The sequence below is a fragment of the Cricetulus griseus genome, assembly GCF_003668045.3.
Source record: "Cricetulus griseus strain 17A/GY chromosome 1 unlocalized genomic scaffold, alternate assembly CriGri-PICRH-1.0 chr1_1, whole genome shotgun sequence".
In the NCBI taxonomy this organism is placed as follows: domain Eukaryota; kingdom Metazoa; phylum Chordata; class Mammalia; order Rodentia; family Cricetidae; genus Cricetulus; species Cricetulus griseus.
In genome coordinates, this window is record NW_023276807.1 from 138,807,774 (window position 1) to 138,827,204 (window position 19,431).

Here is a 19,431-nt window from a genome sequence, read left to right on the forward strand (position 1 = left end):
CCTATTTTTAAAGAACAACATTGTCCTGATCTCATTTCCTAGACACTTAAAGCATATTAAGACATTCAGGAAAAAGCTAACGTTCCCCGTGGGCAAACTCTCCCTGTGTGGGTTCCGCAGCAAGTGTTGTATCAGTGAGGACTAGCTGATGCACACTTACAGGTGCCATTTGTAAATGTGAACTCTTAAACTTAACTTCCTCATCTATAAGACCAGAGAGTTGTAAACCCATCACTTTGGAGGCTGTGACAGAAGGATTGTCACAGGTTCAGATCCAGCCTGGGTTTGACAGCAAATGTGTGACCAGCTTGGGCTAAAGATAAAGAGTTAAGCTCCTACTCACAATCCGACATCCAAAATAAAATGAATGAACTGACAGAGTTGAACTATTCCTTTGCATAGAACCCAGGTAGAACAAAGACTGTAAATTAGGGAGCAAAATGACCAACCTGTTTTCCTCTTTCTTCTCAAAATGAAACTTTTGTAGGGTTTTTACTTAATCTCTTTGCAGTTCCAGACAGTCAGGGCAGTAGGTTTATTGACAATTTTTACTTGTAAGAAACAAGGGCAGTTTATAGACTAATGGTTGTTGCTTAGAAAACTATCAGAATTTAATGGTAAAGTGAAGATGACATTTTCTCAGTGTGTGAAAGGTGATTTCTGCTTGTTTTTGTAAATATTTCACTGATTTTTTTTTTATTTCACTGATTTTTCCCTGCACTCTTATTACTGTCATAGTTTAGTCAAGTAATTACTTTGATAAATTTGAAACCGGTAATTACACAGATTTCCAAATGTGTGAAAGTGGAAAGCAAAGTGCGATGAACACCCAGGTTTCACCCCAGCCTTGGCTACTTCACAGTGGTGCTAACTTTGTGCCATTTTCCTACTTCCTTCCCTGGCCCTGTGACACATAACTTCACTTTGAGTACATCACTATATACTCAGAGTAGATAAGGACATTAACAAAAGCATAAAGCCTATTATCACACTTGAGAAATATCAAAACCATTCTTTAATCTCGTTTAATACCAGGAATTTGTTCAAATTTTTCCAACTCATGAGAAAAATGTTTTCTGACAATTGTCCAATTCAAAACAGGACCAAATTAAGTTTAGCTAATTATATTACATCTGGCTAATCAATTTCTAATTTCCTATCCCAAGAAATGGGGTCATTTACCCCACTCTAGGCTGAGTGGCTTGCCTCCTCCCTGCCTTGAGCCTTGTCATCTCCTTCTGTTCTCCCATACTATTGTTTGAGTGAGCCAGGTCATTTTTGCTGGCCTGGTTCACTCACCACCTTTGGGTTTGGCCAACTGTCTCCTTCTAGTGAAATTTACCTTGTTTCTCTGGCCCTTTTATCTTGTCAGCTGTCCCTTGGCACTTTCAGAGTCTGTTGGATGAATTAGATTCTGTCTCTAAAAATAGCAAGAGGTACACATACATATGTCCATCCATACATCCATCTGTCCATATATACATACAAACAAAATATTGTTTATGATTCTAAAGGTGTCACAGAGCCTCAGAAGCCACAGACTTCAGGTTGCAATTCTCTGATGAAGAATCTGGGTCCCTTACTTCCTTTCCCATAATTTGAAGGCCTGTGATATCCCCTGTCCCTTTATCAGATTGGCTATGTCAGCCTTCCTCTTTGATTATACATTGTCCCATCTGTCTTTCATCCAATGGCTTAAGCAACCACCAGTTGTCTGTGCCCAGCAGGATTCTTAATTTCAGTCAAATCAAAGCTACTTCTTTTCTAAATCAAGACTGTTTCCCTCACCACCGATTAAGTTCTCGAATGCAGTGTGTCCTAGAAAAGCAGGATCTTTACTGAGAGTATTGTTGAATTCTTGCAGTAATGGAATGTGACAGATAACAACTTCTAGAAGTAATGGGAATTTGCAATTTGTTGCCACTTTCTGGTACCCACAGCAGGTTAACTCCCACAGCAGAGGCAAATGAGCCAGAGACCTGAAGCCTTTCCTCTGAGCTGTCAAACTTACCACCCGGGTATAGAACCTTCCAGGATAAAGACTGCTGTTTTGCCTCCCTACCTTTGCCATTTAAAGGGAAATCCATATGCTGCCTCTCTTCCAGGGAACACTCCAACAAAGAACGTGTGGGCCTCAGCAAAGAGAACTTATTGCTAAGGGGATGCACCATTCGAAACACAGAGGCTGTTGTAGGCATTGTGGTCTATGCAGGTTCGTTCTCCTTCTGCCTTTGTCATGTCCTCTGTGCTTCCTATGTGTTCACATTCTTCATTTACTCAAAAGGGAACCTACAGAAGGGGAACACCCTGATGAACTTAACCACCGATCCTAGTTTCCCCAAATAAACCACAGATTAAACTGACAAAAGATACGCAGCCACATTTGATTACATTGTCAGCCAGAGAGATTTTTAACCGTGATGCTTACTGTTTGCTTTTGCTTTGTACATTTTCAGACCTACTCTTCTTCCCATGTAGGTCATGAGACCAAAGCGATGCTGAACAACAGTGGACCACGGTATAAGCGTAGTAAATTAGAGAGAAGAGCAAATACAGATGTCCTCTGGTGTGTCCTGCTTCTGGTCGTAATGTGTTTAACTGGTGCGCTTGGTGGGTAAAATTTGATTATCTGTTAATATCTTGCCAGTATCATCTGATACAATTTTTTTTTCCAAAATAATATCTGTTTGGTTTCCATAAGAGATTTTTATTTGTTAATTCCCCCCCCCCCATGTTTTCTTCTCTTATCCTTTAGCTTGACAAATGCTGATGTTGACTGTATCCACTTACACTTTGTCACAGTACTGAAGGGACCTGGGAAGAGATTAAGAGGGAGGGTCAAGGACGAGAGACTGTCTAGCCCTTTGAATTTGAACTTGTTTTAAAAACAAACAGTGTTGAAAGCATATTTCATCTGTTTCTCTTGAGGGATATAGTTCTCTGTTTACACACTCTCTCTGTAGCATCCTTTTGGTGTCTGTGTGCTTTTTAAAGGTCATGGAATATGGCTGAGAAGGTATGAAAACATGCTCTTTTTTAACATCCCTGACCCGGATGGACGAGTCATATCACCTGTGTTGACTGGATTCTATGTGTTCTGGACCATGATCATCTTGTTGCAGGTAATTTCTATGTCTTTGCTCATTATCTAGCTGTCTTTACCTTCTTTCACTGACTAACTTTTTAAATTTGTTTGTACTTTATTAGGTCTTGATTCCCATTTCTCTTTATGTGTCCATTGAAATCGTGAAGCTTGGACAGATCTATTTTATTCAAAGCGACGTAGACTTCTACAATGAGAAAATGGATTCTACCATTCAGTGCCGAGCTCTGAACATCACCGAAGATCTTGGGCAGATCCAATACCTCTTTTCTGATAAGACAGGAACCCTCACTGAGAATAAGATGGTTTTTCGAAGATGTAGTGTAGCAGGATTTGACTACTGCCATGAAGAAAATGGTGAGTGTGGGATTTCTACAAAAACTACCTCTAACTTTTTCCCAGCTAAATCTCTAGTAATTCTTTCAAGGAAAGTCAGGGTTAAGTACTGGGTAATTAACGCACCCCACTGGACTTTATGCTGCTGCATTTTTGTTGCTTTAGAACAGTGGTTCTCAACCTGTGGGTCATGACCCCTCTGGAAGTTGAATGATGCTTTCACAGGGTAGCAAACTACAGTATGAAGTAGCAAGGGGAAAAATAATTTTATTGTTGGGGTCACCACAATATGAGGAACTGTGTTAAAGGGTTGCAGCATTAGAAAGGTTGAGAACCACTGATTTAGATGTTAGTAGATGCTGAGCAACATTCTACACTGTGACAAACACTGGATGCTGAAGGGCTATGAAGTGGTTTAGTAATATGGATGCTGAACATGTGTTTTGGTTAACATTCTATCTTTCTCAGTGTAGATGTGCACACACACACACACCACACAACACACACAGAATGAGAAAGAGAGAGGGGAGCATGGGAATAAGTGAGTTTAGGAAAAGGCCCTAGTCTTCCTAGAATATAGCTTGAGACATAATATTTTAACTGAAATTAAAGCCATTAACTGTACCTGGGTTTCTATGGCCAATGTTTCAGGATTTTCTAGCAAAAGAATTGCCTAGGAGATAATTATGTAAAGAATACTGCTGTGTGGAAAAACCCCATCTCACATACAAATGATTTAAACACATTTGACAATACTATAATGTGTTTCAAAACTTGGCAGTGTGAGCCATATACTGGCATCATCAGCGGCACCTGCGCTGTATTAGGAATTACGGAGCTGCGATTAAAATCTCATTTTAACAGAATTCTCACAGGATTAGCATGCATATCTAAATTAAAAAGCCACATCTGAAAAAAAGAAAGAAAAGAAAAGGAAAAAAAAAGCCACTCCTACTTTAAGAGAGAGACTATGGAAAAATGTCATTTAAGGAATAAACTTGTCACATTGGGATAGTTAATTGTAGAACAGTTACAAAGATGTTATAGAGGGTTCATGGTCACACCATCTCTCCTGTTAACATAGGTCCTGACATGCCTTTGGGAAGTGGTGCACTGGTGTCAATATATCATCATTACCTGAAATTCCTGTTCTGAAAGTACCCTTCATTTTCACTTATGTCTCTTGTGGTCCCAGGATGACACCTGGAATGCCAGTAACAGCCATCATTTAGGCTTCTGTACACTTGGCAGTTTCTAGAGACTTTCTGTCTTTTGGATGAACTTACAGTTTTGATAGGTACTGTTCTGGGACTTGGTAGACTGTCTCTTAATTTGGGGCTGTTGGGCAAATGCTTTTATGATGCCCAGTTTGTGAATTTGTTGATCCATGGAGGCATCAAAGGACACTGTCCAAGAATAAAAAAAAAGTGCAAGTTTTTTAAGCCTGAAGTCCATTTCTGCCACCTGCCAAGTATGTGTACTTCAGCAAGATACATAGTTTCTCTGAGTCTTGGGGAGGTAAAAAGGCCTTTGTAGTATCCACTTCATTTAGATCATTCCTGCAGAGATGCACAGAGCACGGCACAGATAACTTTCTTACCTATGAGTTGCTATTATTATTATTTTTAATTTTTGCTTTGAAAATAAGAAGCAGGTCTGCTATTTTAGTATCTTATAGCCCAGTGTGGGAGACAGATGTGTAATTATAAAACTATCATGTTAATTGTTAACATTAATGTTGATATTCCTGGGTCCAGTTGTTAAAATGTCTGCAATGCATGCTTGAGGATTTCAAATCCCCAGCATCCACATTTAAAAAAAATAAACTGTTGTCATGCACCTGTAACTTCGCTGCTGGAGGGACAAAAATGGGATTTCCTGCACCCTTGGAGCTCATTGGTCAGCCAGGCTATCCAAATCAATCAGCTCAGTGAGATACACTGTCTCAAAAATTACTGTGATTTCCTCTGGCTTCCACTAAAGAACACACATATGCATGCATGCATATATAAACACACACACTTGCATGAATATGTACCTACCATGTATCACACACAAAGAAATACTTGTTCCAAATTTGGTTTGACATTCAGCAGCCAGGTAGTTGTGGAGATGAATTTTGCCCTGACTTACTACAGATGTTCTTGGAACACATGACATGTGTGGAGAATCTGTTCAGAGCAGAGGTTTGGGTATCAGTTATATATATGTGGATGATGTGGTTGGAGGAAGGTTGGCTGGGTGTGCTGTTTATAAGTAGGTAAAGATGGGGTGCCAGGGACGGTTGTGAAATTAGTTTATTGAGAATGGTGTGAAGGAACATGTACAGATGATGTGTGGAAGGGAGCTCTTTGAATGTGCTGTGTTCAGCCTTGTGTTGGCCCTATGGAGAGCACATTATAAATTATAAATTACAATAAGCTAATTTTCCGTGGTCTGAGACCTACTTCTTTCAGACATCAAACCAAAGCAAGTAGTAGGCAATAAACAGATTTTAGAATACTTGAGAAGGGAATGGCAAAAGAAGACGTGATTAGGTAAGGAAAAGAAATTAGAGATGATTTGTCTAATGCAGGACCTACCTGTAGATATAGAGGAGAGCAATGCCAGACTCTGTGTTTCCTGTTTGAGTCAGAAAATGATTCCTGGCCCATTCTGAGACTCTGGGCTTTATCATCATTTGGGTATATTTTACTTATTGATATGATATGAACCTGTTTTTCACAGCCATCTTTGATATAATTTTCTCTGGATGTGGAAGTTTAGCAGAGGCTCTGTTTTCTGAATCACACTGTAATTTTCTTGACCTATATGTTTCTAGAACTTTCCACGAAGTGAGTAAAGGTTGAGTCATTCTGTCCTTTACATTCCATTATCGAAATTCTACTTATTGAGCAAGTTTGTCCCAGAGTAATAGCTGAGCCACTGGATGTCATACTAATTACACAACCATGTGGTACTAATTCCTCCAATGATGGTTCAGAGAAAGTACTTGAACCTGTTTGTCCTAGAGTAGCAGCTGAGCCACTGAATTTCATACTAATTACACAACCATGTGATACTAATCCCCCCAATGATAGCTCAGAGGAAGTACTTGAACCCATTAAAGCAGATTTTGGGGCATTTTAATTGTTTTTAAAATGTCATCTCATTACCAATATATTTCTTGAAATATTCCAAGTTTTGTCAATCTCAGCACTATTTCCTTTAATATGTTGATGTCTAACCACTGAGTGCTAGTAGCCATTGCCAAAAGTGCCACAGGAAACCTATTCACCACCCCCCCCCCCAAAAAGAAATTAGCAAAACACCACCAAACAGAAAAACAAACAAAAAGATTCAACTTCTTATAACTGTTTAGAGTTAAGGAGCCATGCCATACGGATATGAGCATTGGCTTCAGAGACAAGAAGGCTAAATTTAAATCCCAGCTCTACCTCTAGTTTACTGTTTAATAGTAGAATATTAGCCTCTCTGTGTAGTTTCCTCAGCTGCAAAAGGAACAATAGTTCTTGTCGGATAAAAGTATTTTGATGGTGAAAATGAATGTGTGTGTGTGTGTGTATGACTTTTGATAAAAAACACCTTTAATAACTGTAAGTCCCTACCCATAACTTTCCCTTAACACTAGAGATACTTCATTTTACACACCCATTCATCCATTATTCATTTACCAAGTACATGTTTAATATTAAAAAAAATAAACAGACTCATAGAAATTTGACAGAGGAGATTGATGTGTTAAAATTGGCCACATTTGGGACTGGAGAGGTGGCTCAGTGGTTAAGAGCACTGCCTGCTCTTTCAGAGAGCCTGTGTTCATGTCCCTGCACCCACGTGACAGTTCACAGCTGTCTGTAGTAACTCCAGTTCCAGGGGATCTGACACCTCACATTGATATACATACAGGCAAAACACCAATGCACATAAAATAAAATAAATAAACTCATTTTTTTTTAAAAAAATGGGCCACATTCATGCATATGGCTATATTTTGAAACTCTATAGCATTAGGTCACAGAATCTTGGCTGTGGCATCCAATAAATCTGATCTTAGGACCAATCTAGTCTGTTTTTGTGAGATAACAAATTGATAAAGTTTATTTCTTTATTTATAAAATGAGAGTTTTGAGCAGAGTGCAAGGCCAGCTGGTCTATAGAACTACTTCCAGGACAGCTAGGACTACATAGAAAAAAAACTTCTCAAAACACAAATAAATAATTAGCTAAAATGGGGATGTTAATAGTTCCTACTCAGAGGAATGTCATAATGTTTCAGTGAAGCAAAGGTCTGGTGGATGATGGTCATTGAGCCCATGAAAACTGTAAATGTCCAGCGAATAGTCTGTATGGGAACTGAAGTTAGAGGGCTTCAGATAGAGTGAATGCTTGTTGAGAGCCACTTAAGTTTATAATAGCACATTGGAAGTAGAGGTAGGAGGATCAGGAGTTCAAGGCCATCCTTGGCTGCACGCAGAATATGCTGGGTTTAATGTTTGTTTCAATAAACAAACAACAGAAAGGAAAAAGAAAAAGAAACTACAATATTGCTTCTTAGCCTTTCCATTCTCTTAAATATGGCAAAATTATTACAATAAATGAAATATGAAAACACTTTATAAAACAATTTGTCCCAGTCTATATCTTATTCAGTAGCTGGACTTCTAATGATTAGACACAATCACCAACACAACAAGCATGTTCTCACTGTTCCTCCAACACGGTTTTAATAGTAAGTAAGCACAACAAGGAAGCTCTCACTGGTCTTCTAAGGGAGGAAGTCATCGTGAACACATAAATAGATAGCAGCGATCAGGACCTGGCAGAGAGTCAGAATAAAGTGGTTTACTATGAGGACTAGACAGCTACTTTGGACTATAAGCCTTGGCATGACCTTTTAAAGCAGAACATTAGAGTCTAACAACTGAATGACAGAATCTAGATGTTCTGGGGCAAAGGATTTCCAGTCCAAAGGAACAATTCCTCTAGAGGGCCTCATGCTGTAGAGCTCACATTTTCAAAGTAAGTAATAAGGCCCATGAGTCTGAATTAGACTAAGGCTGTAGAGCAGTGGTTCTCAACCTTCCTAACGCTGCAACCCTTTAATACAGTTCCTCATGTTGTGGTGACCCTCCCCCTACCCAACCATACAATTATTTTCATGGTTACTTCATAACTGTAATTTTGCTACTTTAGTGAATTATAATATAAATATATTTTCTGATGGTCCTTTAGGGGTCACAACCCACAGGTTGTGAACCACTGATGTAGAAGCAAGAAGGAGGTAAAGGTCATATTGGGTTATTTAAGGCAGGATAAAGAGCCCAGTTTATTCTGAGGCCATCGGAAAGTGTTTCTACGGGAAGTGATCCCATCTGCTTTATCTTTTAGGAAGGTCTCTCTAGCTACCATTTGAGGAAGGGATTTCAGAGGGGCTAAGAGATTAGTTTTGAGGCATTGCACTAATTCAGTTAAAAGATGATGGCAACCTGACTAAGGTAATGGAAATAGGGAGAAGTCTGGACACTCAGAATAGATTTGATGTATGATGGACATGTGCTGGCAAGCCTCTGGATATGAGTAAGTAGTGAGGAGTCAAGAGTCATTTATTTGTGATTCAGTGTATTTGTTGTAAATGTGAGAATAAGATGATGTCAAATATCTGTAACATCTTGGATGCTTTAATAACTTTGATAACTGTAAATCCCTACCCATCACTTTCCCTTAACACTGGAGAGACTTTATTTACGTACCTATTCATCCATTATTCATTTACCAAATACTTGTTTAAGATTAAAAAAAAAAAACCCACAGGCTCATAGAAACTTGACAGGGAAGATTGACATGTGTTAAAATTGGCCACACTCATACATATGGCTATATTTAGAAACACTGTAGCATTAGGGTCACAGAATCTTGATGTGGCATCCAACAAATCTGGTCTTAAGACCAATCTAGTCTGTTTTTGTGAAATGACAACTTGATAAAGTTTATTTCTTTACTTACAAAATGAGAGTGTTAAGGCCCAATGCATAGTGAACAAATGTACTGTCAAGAATGGAGTGTTCAAACTTTTGGTTACATTGTTGTCCAATGGAGAGGAGAAAGAGGAAAGAGAAAAGATTGAGGAGGAAGGAGAAATAGCTCAGCTCCAAGCAGGTAGAATTTAAGATTACTGTTATTTATTTATTCCTATGTATTTGTATTTGTTGAGTACCTATGAGCATTGGACTCTCAGGACATATTAACAGAACATAAGTTTCTCTGACCATTTTAAGGTATATATTTTGTGGGGTGATATGAAAATAAGAAGAAAAGTATATAGTGGGCAGTAGTGGCAAGATTAGAATCGATAGTAAACAATGGGGCTCTACCTGAGAAATCTTCACTGTTAAGTAGGATGAACTCAAGAGAGGTGGAGGCATGTACCATACTACTATCTATCTACTAGAAGAGCCTTATGATAACCAAATGCAAGTGTCATGTGGAGAGTTGAATACATGAGTATGAATTTCAAGGAGAGGTCAGAATTGAAAATACAGGTTGTTTTAGTTAGGGTTACTATTGCTGTGATGCAACATTGTGACCAAAGCAAGCTGGGGAAGAAAGGGCTTATTTGGCTTATGCTTCCACATCACAGTTCAGCCTCAAAAGAAGTCAGGGCAGGACTAAAGCAGGGCTGGAACTTGAAGGCAGGAGCTGATGCAGGGGCCATGAAGGAGTGCTGCTTACTGGCTTGCTCAGCCTGCTTTCTTATAAAACCCAGGCCCACCAGCCCAGAGATGGCACCACCCATAATAGGCTGGGGCTTCCCCCTTCAATCACTAATTAAGAAAATGCCCTCCAGGCTTGCCTACAACCTGATCTTACAGAGGTATTTTCTCCGTTGTTGCTCTCTCCCCTCTGATGACTCCAGCTTGACATAAAACTAACCAGTAGATGGGTTTATAAGCTATGCGTAAAGACATTCTGTTTCAAAGATCAGACCATATGAGAATACCAAGAAGAGGTGTGCAGACGGAGAAAAGTAGGCAGTCCTGCAGCTTGCCAACAACTGAAGTTCTGTCCACTTGTAATCCCACCTTTGAGGAGTAGAAACAGGCAGATCCTGGAACTTGCTGGCCAGGCATTCTACCTTCCATGGTGAGTTCTAAGACAGTGGGGGTCCCTGCCTCAAAATACAAAGGAAGAAACATAAAACAAAACAATGAATCCTGAGAAACAATACTCAAGGTCCTCTGTCCTTCACATACATGTACACACATATGTAACCCTACACATCCACATATATGTGAAGGCATGCACACACACACACACACACAAATAAACATGTATGAAGGAAAGCTAGGAAAACTAAACAGTTAGTGCCACCAACATAGAGGAGAAAACAGGTAAGGATGATCCTAGAAGCCTAAAGAGTTATTTCTAGAAGGAGTTGACGATTATTAAGGGTTCAAATGAGTTAAGGACACACACACACACACACACACACACACACACACACACACACACACACACACACACACACAAATAATGTATGAAGGAAAGCTAGGAAAACTAAACAGTTAGTGCCACCAACATAGAGGAGAAAACAGGTAAGGATGATCCTAGAAGCCTAAAGAGTTATTTCTAGAAGGAGTTGACGATTATTAAGGGTTCAAATGAGTTAAGGACACACATACACACACACACACACACACACACACACACACACACACACACACACACACATATATATATACACACACATACATGCATACGATCACTGGGCTTGGCAAGATGGAGCTTATAGGGGACCTTGAGAAGATATCAATGAAGTGTTAAGACAGAAAGTCCTGAAATAGGTTAAGGAGAGATTGGAATATGTGAAAGATAAATGTGAAAAGAAAATCCTTGAAGACCCAGAGGGCAGGATCCAGATTACAAGTGGAGGGCTTGACATTTCAAAAAAGGAAGGCTGAGTTCTGCATCACAGAGTAACAAAGAGTGTGGATAGAGCTGCAGATGAGATGCTAGACCTAGAGATGGAAAAGGAAGGGACTTCTAATCCATTGTGTCTTCATTTCCCAATAAAAGGTGGGGTAAGTTTATTGGTTGTGGATTCCCATGGGGAGAGTTTGGAGGCTAGGACAGAAAAATGATGGTGTAAAAAGCTCAGGAACTACCTTCCATATTTAGCCTGCAAGTTCTTCTCAGAAGGTGACCCAGTGTGAATTTTATCCTACAGCCAAGAGGCTCGAGTCCTACCAGGAAGCTGTCTTAGAAGAGGATGAAAGCACAGACACTCTCGGTGGCTCCCTCAGCAACATGGCTAAACCCAGAGCCCACAGCTGCAGGACAGTTCACAGGGGCCCTTTGGGAAGCAAGGCCTCAACTCATCTCTCAGCGAGCACTACTGCCCTAGGAAGTGGAGAAGGATGTGAGGAAGTGCCTCATTCCAGACAGGCCGCATTCAGTAGCCCCATTGTAAGTGTGAAGCCATCACCACATCCTGGGCAGAGCAGCCCCCTGGTTATCATAGCCCAAACAACACTGTTTTTCTTTGTCTACGAAAGAGGTGACATCATTACAGCTCAGCATGATGCTGACATATAATAAGTATTAAAAAATAACACAAATTTGAGATTTGTTACATAATTTGGTGTTGAAAAGTCAGGTACCATTTCTGAAAAATGTAATATTTCTGGTCAAGGATGATCATATCAGAGCCTGAAGAAGGCTACCTTGACTTAAGGATAATGGCTGACTCTAAGAACCACCAAGACTGAACCAGAATTATCTTAGAGACAGGTATGTTTGTCTAATTAGTAGGTCTTTTGGTGTCTTTTTAATCACTGTGTAATCTTCCTCTGCATTCTACCCAAACCTCGTCATCCCTAACTCCACAAAGGGTACTTTCTAGTATTTTCCTTCCAGAGCTCCACAAGTGATTTGTGTCCCAATGGCAACTTTTCAGAACTGACCAGTCACCCCTACTTACAAACCCATTTTACTGCAGGAGAAATTAGAAGACCATCTGGAAAACATAGGACACAGAAAAGATGACTGTGTAAAAAGAGTTAGAACTCAACACTTTCATTGGATATTTAAGATGACCTCTCTAAAATGTTCACTGCCTTCTCAGCCTTTCATAGTTCATTAACACCCATGTTTAACCAAGATGGCAGTTTCCTACCACAATGTCAGTATCACCTCAGGCAGACAACATAACAAGAGTTGAGTAGCTTTGGGGATGCCTTGGGTTGCCACATTACAGTCATTTCTTGATTTTCATGATAGATTCTTTACATAAGTAGACTCCAGGTCCCCGTCTTGATTTGAGAAGGCCTTTAAGGTCTTCAGGGCATCTCTAGGCTCTCTGCAAACTTGCCATGAAATGTGCACCTGCAGTAACAATGTGGCCACCACCAACTCAATTCTGTGGCACTACAATTTCCTTATGTAGCTAGCAATCTGATCTGAAACATTTATGCTTTTCCAAATTTTGAAAGGCAGTTAACAAGAAGTGTGCATAGCACTTTTGTTCTGTCGTTATTTTATGCTTATGTCAAAAAGAAATACATATGTATGTATATTCCCTTTTCTCTATGATATTATCTTCACCTAGTCATTTGCTTAACTTGTATATTTTCTGCACATTTGGAAATAAACATGCGTAACTCACATCTAGTTGATGGTAGCCCAGTGAACAGACAGAAGGGCGATGTACAAAGGTACTTCTGGAAGCCTTTGTGCCTATTTCTGTGCCATCTCCCCTGCCTGAGACATATTCTTGCCTCTCCTTACTGAATATGATGAAACATTAAGGCAGCCACGAATATCTGTACTGAAGACTTCTTTGACTTTTTGTTGTTGTTGTCAAAAGGATTGTCCCACTGCCCCTTTGTTTGCATAACATTGGCCTTGTTTCTATATTAGACATTGTACCATTAGCAACTTGTTTTTTGTTGTTTGTTTTGTTTTTGTTTTTTCTAGACAGGGTTCTCTGTATTATTGCTTTGGAAACTGTTCTGGAACTTGCTCTGTAGATCCGCCTGCCTCTGTCTCCAGAGTACTGAGATTAAAGGCGTGTGCCAACAACACCCTGTCATTGTCACCTTGAGAACAAGAATTTTTTTTTTTTTTTTTTTTGTTTTTGTTTTTGTTTTTTTTTTTGAGACAGGGTTTCTCTGTGGCTTTGGAGACTGTCCTGGAACTAGCTCTTGTAGACTAGGCTGGTCTCAAACTCACAGAGGTCTGCCTTCCTCTGCCTCCCAATTGCTGGGATTAAAGGCGTGCACCACCACCACCGGCCAGAGCTTTTTAACCTTTGTATCCTAACACTTAGCACAGTGCCTGCCACAGTTTTCTCAAAACAGTACTTTGGAAGGTTGTTGAATGAATCTGATTGCCAGATCCCATTCAGTTGGTTGTTTCCACTTGCCCTGTGCTCTAATGTCCTGTGTCCTCTTAATTATTTGGAAGTTCCAGGGTTGTTTTCGTCCTGTGTCTTGCAAAGCTACACTCCTACATATAGAACAAAGTGGTCATGTTCTCCCATGAAACAGACTTTCACTCTTGAGTCTTAAGTCTTACAAGCTGAGCCTAATATTTTGAGGAATCTATACAATCTATGACCCAAAAAGCTACAGTTTATAAGAGCACCTGCATGAGTGCTGAGTACCTAGAAACAGGTTTTGATAGCAACCCCCAGGAGGGAGGTAAGCAAACAATTCAGGGCACATCAAGTTCTCAGCACTGCTGGGTCAGGGAGTTTGTGTAGAGAGAAAGTCACCAGTGTGTAGCCTTTGTATTTTTCCTTCGGGTGTGTGGTATTGGGAGTCAGGGTAGTCCAAGAGAAGGCTTGTGTGTCCACAAAACCCAAAGTAACCTAAGTAGAGTGACAGCCCCTGAACTGCAGGGCCATCAGGAAATGAAATCAAACCTCAGTAGATGAGGACTAGAGAGGAGTGGGGACAGCTTTCCCATTGCCTGGCCAGCTCAATCACCAGGGAGAGTTTTTTTTTTTTTTTTCCATTATTAAACCATGGTGTTTAGAGGTTTGTAGAAAACAATGAAGCAGCTTCCTGTTACTCATGATTTTAGAACAGGTAACATTTAAATTATGTTGAAGCTGTACAAAAGCTTCATCAAACAGGGAGGAGAGCAAAGAGCAGTGTCTAGCCGGAATTTGCACATTGAACTTGGATCTAACTAGGGGAGAAAAATAATAAAAGAAGAAGAAAAAAAAAAGGCTGGAATAGAATTCGTTCAGCCAAGTAGGTGGTGTGAGTCCTGATAATGAACATAAACTTGGAAACAATCAGGTGCTATCACACAAGGTGACAGCAAAGCTGCAACTCAACTATGAAACCACCAAGGCTTTGCTGACAGTGCAGAAGAATGGTTCTCTACCTGCGGGTCATGCCCCCAACATCCCTCTCACAGATATCCTGCATATCAGATATTTGCACTACAATTCACAACTAGCAAAATTACAGTTATGAAGTAGCAGCAAAATAATTTTATGGATGGGGTCACCACAACACAAGGAACTGTATAAAGGGCCCAGCATTAGAAAGGGTGAGAACCCCTGGTGTAGGAGCTGTCTGTGTCATGCTGTGTATTCTGTGATCTAGTCATGAGTGGAAATGTTCTCTGAGTATTAACCAGATGCCCAGTTGATACCGTGTGGGAGCTATTATGCGTTTATTTTCCATGGGTAATGACTCTAGTTTGTTTCTCTACCCCTCCTCCTTCATAGAATAGAAGACTAGGAAGAGTTTGATACTAGTGTACAATAAACTTGGGTTGATTATCATGTGCCATGTACTCTGGCAAGGGATTCCAAGATCAGTAGAATATGGTCCTTGCCTTAAAGAGACTTCTAAACTCTGTTTAGTAAAGAGCTATGTCAACTAAACAGGCATGGTTTCATGGAAGTTGGCAACATTTGTCCAGCACAGAAAAAGACATGTTAATCTTGTAGAACAAGGCCACAGTGAAGATGGTTTTGATCTTGGGGAAATAATTGTGGATATAGTCATTTAGATTTAAAAAAAAATGCGTGACAATTCTGTACCCTTTCCTCTATTCAAAAACTATAGCTTAGTCATGAGGGATGAAGTTATTTTGTCAAATCCAGCAGAGCCCTCTCTTTCTGGCACTTGATTTTGATGTGAGTGTCTCCTTACATCTTCCTGTGGGCCCTTCTTTTATTTGTATTCTTTTATGGTGATTTCAGTGTCTTCTGTGGTCCCAAGCATTTGGATAGATAGACTCAGCTTCATTTTGACAGTTCTTATCTGCAGAGTATTGCTGACAGGGGTATCTCTTTTGTGATTGTGTGAATACACATGCAGTACTTTTACTAGCTTTAGTATTGCTTTTACCGTCATGATCACAGAACAGGATTTCAGCTTTGTAGTCATCTACTTGCTGAATTTAGATAGAATTTTAAGACTCCTTTGTGACAGCAGATAGCATGTGAATTTTAAACCTGTCATGACCCTGGTAATCTGAAAGGTGAGAATGTGTCACTTGAAAGGAAGGAAAGAAGAAAGGCAGACAGGCAAAGGAACAGGGCTGTAGGTAAGCCTCCCCAGGCTAGCTGTCAGCAGAGTGGAGCTGAGACATGAGCAGAGAGCGTGTAATTGCCAGCATTGCTCTTCTCTCATTAAACCTGTGAGCACTCTTAGCAAATGCAGAAACACTGGCTGTGGTATCTCAGTTTTTCTCTTTGCTTTTTAAACAAAATTCTGGACAAGAGCAACGTAGAGTTGGAGAGGAATACAGGCCGTCATAGCAAGGAAAGCATGACATGGGAAGCCTGTGGCAGTGGGTCCCATTGTACCCACAGTCAGGAAGCAGAGGGAGGAAAGCTGATGCTCGGCTGGCCTCCTCCTCCTCTAGTCTTCCAGGACCACAGGGAATGGTGCCACCCACATGTGTAATTTGTCTTCCCTCTTTAATTGCACCTCCCTGGAAACACCCTCATAGACACACCCAGGGATTTTTTTTTTTTTTCTTAACTAATCCTAAAACCAGTCAAGTTGACAATAAAAGTTAACCATGACAGGACCTTGTGAGTAGAGTATCACCTGTCCCTGGTGCACTCTCTTGTGCCAGTCACCCCATCTGGCTTCCCTGCAGTCAGTGTACTGTGCCTGGCAGCATCCAAGATTCCCTGCAACCCAGTGGTGCTTCTGTGGGACCATGATTGTAAGCAGTACTCTCTACAGCAGACTAAACGACTAAACGATGCTGTGTAAAACTCAGATTTCCACTATGACACACATATGTTAAAAGCTAGTACTCTAAAATGAGTCTGAGATAGACTGTGCTAGGTGAAATGAGGCTCCTGCACCCCACACTGTGACAGAACTTCTTAGAGTAAACCCTTACCAGGAATTGTCAAGAGAAGGAAGGCCACAGTTGCTAGAAAATCCTGGCTATGAAATGTGTATTAGTCTCTTTGCTTGCTTATAATAAATATTTTTTTCTTATAGAAAGTTGTTTTTATAATATTAATTAGTTGAGGAAAATGTTTTGTTCAATTAAATCTCATTTTTGAAATTATTTGGGTTTATCAGTTGTTGAATAAAATACAGCCATGGTAGAATTCTGAGTACAATAAATTATATGCCTAGCATTATGTATTTCAAAGTGAGAAATACCCTTTCAACTAGATTTGGTAGAAGGTGGTGTTTCTATCTCCTGTTTAACTGAAAGGTAAAAATATTCTCCATTAATAATACACAATCTGTATTCCCTTTTATTTCTATGTGCTTTATTTTGTTGTTTTAGTTCCCCAGATATCATTTGCATTAAACTTTTAAAGTTACTGGGCTGCTGAGAAGGCACTTGACGCCAAGCCTGACAACCTAAATTTGATCTCTGGAACCCACTTGGTGGAAGGAGAAAACCAACTTCCTTAAATTGTATTCTAATCTCCATATGTGCTGTAGTTCATGCATGAGTATGCGCACACTCGAGCACACAGACACACACACACACACACATACGCGTGCTCACGTGAGCACACACGCAAATAAATGTAGGAAAGAATTAAAATTTAGTAGAAGCATTGTAGAAGCAACACTTTGTCATATTGTCTCTTCAGGAAACAGACGTGGTACCAGATACCAGACTTTTGGACAAGTTTAGCCAGATTACCCCTCAGCTCTTTGCCCCTCTGGATGGGACCATGCAGAGTCCACCCCTGGAGATTTTGTACATCCTGGATTTCTTCATCGCACTGGCAATTTGCAACACGGTGGTGGTTTCTGCTCCTAACCAGCCCCGGCAAAAGGTAAACTCTGATGCAAACAAAGGTTTTCTCAACAGTGGACAACATGGAGTATGCTTGCCTCTGTAGTGGTTTTGTTATGTGATGACAGTAAATACCAAGAGCAGCAAGAATAGCAGGGGCAAACCATTTACTCAGGACTTGTTCTTGGCTCTGCACTTACCACGCTCTAAGAGATTTACTGGTGCTAATGTGTTCAGTCCTCTCAGAGCCCCAAGGGCTAGGCACTCTGCCTCTGTTCTTCCTCACTTTAAGCCTTGGAAGGATTTCACCAGGGTTGCTAAACCAATGTATGGGGGGTGGGGGTGGGGTTGAACCTAGGGAGTAGGACTCTGGGCTTACTCTTCTTTTTTCGTAGGAGAGAATCATGGAGGAGAACTTTCGTTTGACTTCACTGTTTTACTAAATTAAAGCTGTCTGTGAGCTTCTTCGGAGACCTCCAACATTGTATGCATGACATCATACAAAGTCTGAATCGTTAGTTTAATGGTCATGACTATGACAAACTTTCTTCCTGTACCAGCTAGGTAGTTTTAACTCAGTCTACCCATTATCCAGTATGAGTACAATGTGCCAGGATTCAGCAGTTCCTCAGTATAGTAATAGCTTTAGAGCTCATGGAAAATTCATTTTCCAGTTAAGAAGGAAAACATTGCAGAGCCTGATGATCTATTGTGGTGTGCTAGCCTCCTGTTGTATCTTGCCTTTCCTACACATCCACTTAAAATTCAATTTACAGCAAAACCCAATTAAATTTTAATTTTCCAACTGATTATTTCCTTTTGGCAGCCTCAGAGGTAGGAACTTTAACATAAAAGTAATTCACTTCCAATTAAGCTGTACCTGATCAGAGGCTTTATTTTACAAGGCATTGCCTAGGAAGATGCTTTGGCAAAAGCAATTGTGGTTTTAGAAACTAAATGACAGGATCAATGGAAAGTTGTAGGACACAATATTTGACACCTCTTTTCAATGTTGGTAACTTTTGGTGTTAAAGTAGTGTTGATGTAATGTTTACTGCTTGGAATAAAATCTTTGGAGGCATAAAGAGCCCCTGTGCCCCCCAGATTGTGTGGGTAATGAGAGAAAGGGGGCTTTCTGTGAGAAACAGAGACTTCACCTGCAGGTGCATGCCCGGCTTGACATCCTAATCACTGACTCCTTACCAAAGTTAGTTTCTGAAGAAAACATTGAAATTCTCCACATAGTTCCAAATGATAGGCATGAAATTATTAGCTAAATCACTGCTGTTAAAAGTTTAAAAGAAGACAGTATACAATTAAGAACAAATTGTGTACTAGTAAAGAGTTAAAATCCTGTGATAGTGTGACTAAGTTCCTCTCTGACTTTCATTCATTGACCTGTTTTGGTGTAAATGTAGACTCTGAAAAGAGAAAAGAAAAATGTATTGTGTTAGCTTTTTGGTTGATTTTTTTTGGTTGATTTTTTTTGGTTGATTTTTTTCCTTCTGCAGTCTTGGTGATGTGTGTGTGTGTGTGTGTGTGTGTTTTATCATCTGTTTTCTCTTACTATTGTCTGAATTCTTCCTGTAATACTCCAAAAGCATTGAACTTTGCTAACAATGTATCCATGCGCTCTATAAACTTCACTTTAAAATAAACTTCAAGAGATGTTTTTGTTTTGGTATTGAATATTTAATTAATTTGAATTCATAATTTAATAGTGATTGATTGTTTCGTAGTTG

General features: G+C 40.0%; 1 protein-coding gene across 1 annotated transcript in view; it reads left to right on the forward strand.

Annotated features, from left to right (window-relative positions):
• Atp10d (ATPase phospholipid transporting 10D (putative)) overlaps positions 1-19,431 on the forward strand; it is a 103,035-nt gene that overhangs the window by 36,426 nt on the left and 47,178 nt on the right. The window contains 6 exon segments of the mRNA XM_027390841.2: positions 2,106-2,212; positions 2,479-2,610; positions 2,995-3,122; positions 3,208-3,460; positions 11,667-11,905; positions 17,541-17,729. Of these exon segments, the coding sequence (XP_027246642.2) occupies positions 2,106-2,212; positions 2,479-2,610; positions 2,995-3,122; positions 3,208-3,460; positions 11,667-11,905; positions 17,541-17,729 (1,048 nt within the window).